The sequence below is a fragment of the Oppia nitens genome, unplaced genomic scaffold (assembly GCF_028296485.1).
Source record: "Oppia nitens isolate AA-2021 unplaced genomic scaffold, nextdenovo-longstitch-racon4-pilon3 scaffold54_pilon_pilon_pilon, whole genome shotgun sequence".
Taxonomy (NCBI): Eukaryota; Metazoa; Arthropoda; class Arachnida; order Sarcoptiformes; family Oppiidae; genus Oppia; species Oppia nitens.
In genome coordinates, this window is record NW_026533237.1 from 14,072 (window position 1) to 16,734 (window position 2,663).

At 31.1% G+C, this 2,663-nt stretch overlaps 1 protein-coding gene across 1 annotated transcript; it reads left to right on the forward strand.

Moving 5' to 3' along the window:
- Positions 1–342: 342 nt before the first annotated feature.
- Positions 343–1,461, forward strand: LOC128960780 (replication factor C subunit 3-like). The gene has a single exon (XM_054306914.1). The coding sequence runs from the start codon at positions 343–345 to the stop codon at positions 1,459–1,461; it is 1,119 nt and encodes a 372-aa protein (XP_054162889.1).
- Positions 1,462–2,663: the final 1,202 nt, after the last annotated feature.

Below are 2,663 nucleotides of genomic sequence, written 5' to 3' on the forward strand. Positions count from 1 at the left end.
AAATTAATTTTTTAATATGTGCAAAAAATAAAGATAGATATAGATATTACCTAACCTAACCCTATAATTTGGTACTATTTTCTCTATACATTTAGCATTAGAAATACTGTTAAAAATAGTACCAATATTTCGCCTACTATTAGCTATTACTTAGGCATAGCTATTGTTTATACACATGTATTGCCCGCCAAAGTGTTTGGTTATTATATGTGTATTGTATTTGTATTTATAAGTCAAACAAACAAACAATTATTTTTAGTTAATCATTGAAATCAATCAATTGATCGGACAATTAGCTAACAACCCGAACACACGCTGACCACCAAACAGTAGTAGTTAGCTATGTCTTTATTGTGCGACAAATATCGGCCGACAACACTGGCCAAGTGTGACTTCAATCAGCAACAATGTCAACGGATGCGTCGGCTAATATCGACCGGCAATTTCCCGCATCTACTCATCTACGGACCGTCGGGTTCGGGCAAGAAAACCCGTGCCTATGCACTGCTGCGCGAGGTGTTCGGCGTCGGTGTCGAGCGGCTAAAACTGGAACACAAACAATTCGAGACCAGCTATGGCCGCAAGTTTGACCAGACAGTAATGTCCAGTAACTATCACCTCGAAGTTAATCCGAGTGACGCCCAGTTTTTCGACCGGCTAGTCGTCCAGCAGCTGATCAAAGAGTTGGCTACCAGTGCTTCGCTAACTGACAAACATAAGTTCAAAGTTGTCGTAATCACCGAAGCCGACCGATTGACTCGCGAGGCCCAACACGCCCTGCGCCGTACACTCGAGAAGTATGTGGTCACCTGTCGTGTGATACTTATAACCGAAAGCGCGTCGCCAATCATACCGGCCGTCAAATCGCGATGTTTGCTGATACGTAACGGAGCGCCAACTTCGGCCAACATATCGTCAGTTCTCGTATCGGTGGCCAAAAAGGAGTGTTTTTCGTTGTCCGCACAGATGGCCGACAAAATTGCCAACGATTGCGATCACAATCTTCGCAGAGCACTACTGATGCTCGAGACGTATAATGTCCGCCAAACGGGTCTCAACACTGCCGGCACACACACTACGGGTCTGATTGATGTACCGCAACCCCAATGGCGGCAACAGTTGGCCAGTTTGGCCAAAAAGTTAACGGAATCGCCGTCAATGAAGAAAGTACTAGAAATCCGAAGCGCATTCTACGAACTGCAGACACATTTGGTACCAAACGATCTGATTGTACGCCAGTTGACCAAAGATTTGCTGAAGAGATGTCTGGACGACCCGATGAAGAGTCGACTGATGCAAATGGCCGCCGATTGCGAACATTGGATGCGTTTGGGATCCAAACCGATCATCCATTTGGAAGCGTTTGCCATCAAATTCATGAACTTATGGAAGAGTAGTGTCGATGGCCTACAACTCGATGATATCGATGGCGATACGGATATGATGTCTATTGTCTATTGATTGAAATGTTAAGACATTTTTTTAGTTAAATATTTGTTTTTTTACATTATATTCATTGAAGAAAAACAATTTTTGTAAAAAAAATTAAATATAAGAGTTTGTGAATTGAAAAATCATTTTTTTATTAACAATAATTATTATCCAACAAAATCACTATTAAAAAGATGTTAGTTTTATGATTATATATATTTTTTAGTTATTATTTTCTATATATATATAATAAAACTATTTGATTTATTCAATTTTATATACCCCCCCCCCGTAAAAAACAAACCAAAAAAAATTGTATACAATTTTTGTGATGCATTGATAAACAAAATTCATTAAAATTTTAAACTAATTTAAATTATTTCATTGATTTTTGTTTATATACACTATATTTAGTTTATAAATATAGTAAATAAAAATGTTATTATTATTATTGTTTTAACAAACAATATACAGTTACCGATAGATTTTAATAATTATTTTTTTTATTACAAATATTATTAAATAAGTTGTTTAAATTAGTATTAAATAAAACAAAATTAAATCATTAAACACTTGATAAATGTTTTTTTTTCAAAAATACAAAAAAAAGTATTTTGTTTTTAACCATATATTAACTTAATTTTAATCGAAAAATTTGTTTTTAATTAATTTTTAAATAAAATAATTGATATTCAATTGTTAATCATAGTTGCGTACAAAACAAAATTAATTTTGTTTTTTATATAGTTTTATTAATAATGTTAATTTAGTTTTAATTAACTTTAACTATTATAAAAAATATTTAATCACTGCACACATAGTAAAATAAACCACATAACTTTATATAAATAATTTTACAATAATAATAAGTACAGTACTATAATTTTAAAAAATAAATAAATATATTGTAATTTGTGTACAAACAACACATGTATAATAAAATTATATTTTCTAATATAAATAAATTTTATTTTAAAATTTTTTTTTAAATAAGCTACGTAAGTTAAATTTAAAAATTTATTCAACCCTGTTCAAATTGTATGCCAAATAGCTTTTAACAGTATAAAACTACACATGTATGTATTTAAAAAAATAAAATAAATATATTGTAATTTATGTACAAACAACAACACATTAAATATTATTAAAATTAAATTTCTAATATAAATAAATTTTATTTTAAAAAATAACAAATAATAAGCTACGTAACTTATATATTTAAAAAATTTATT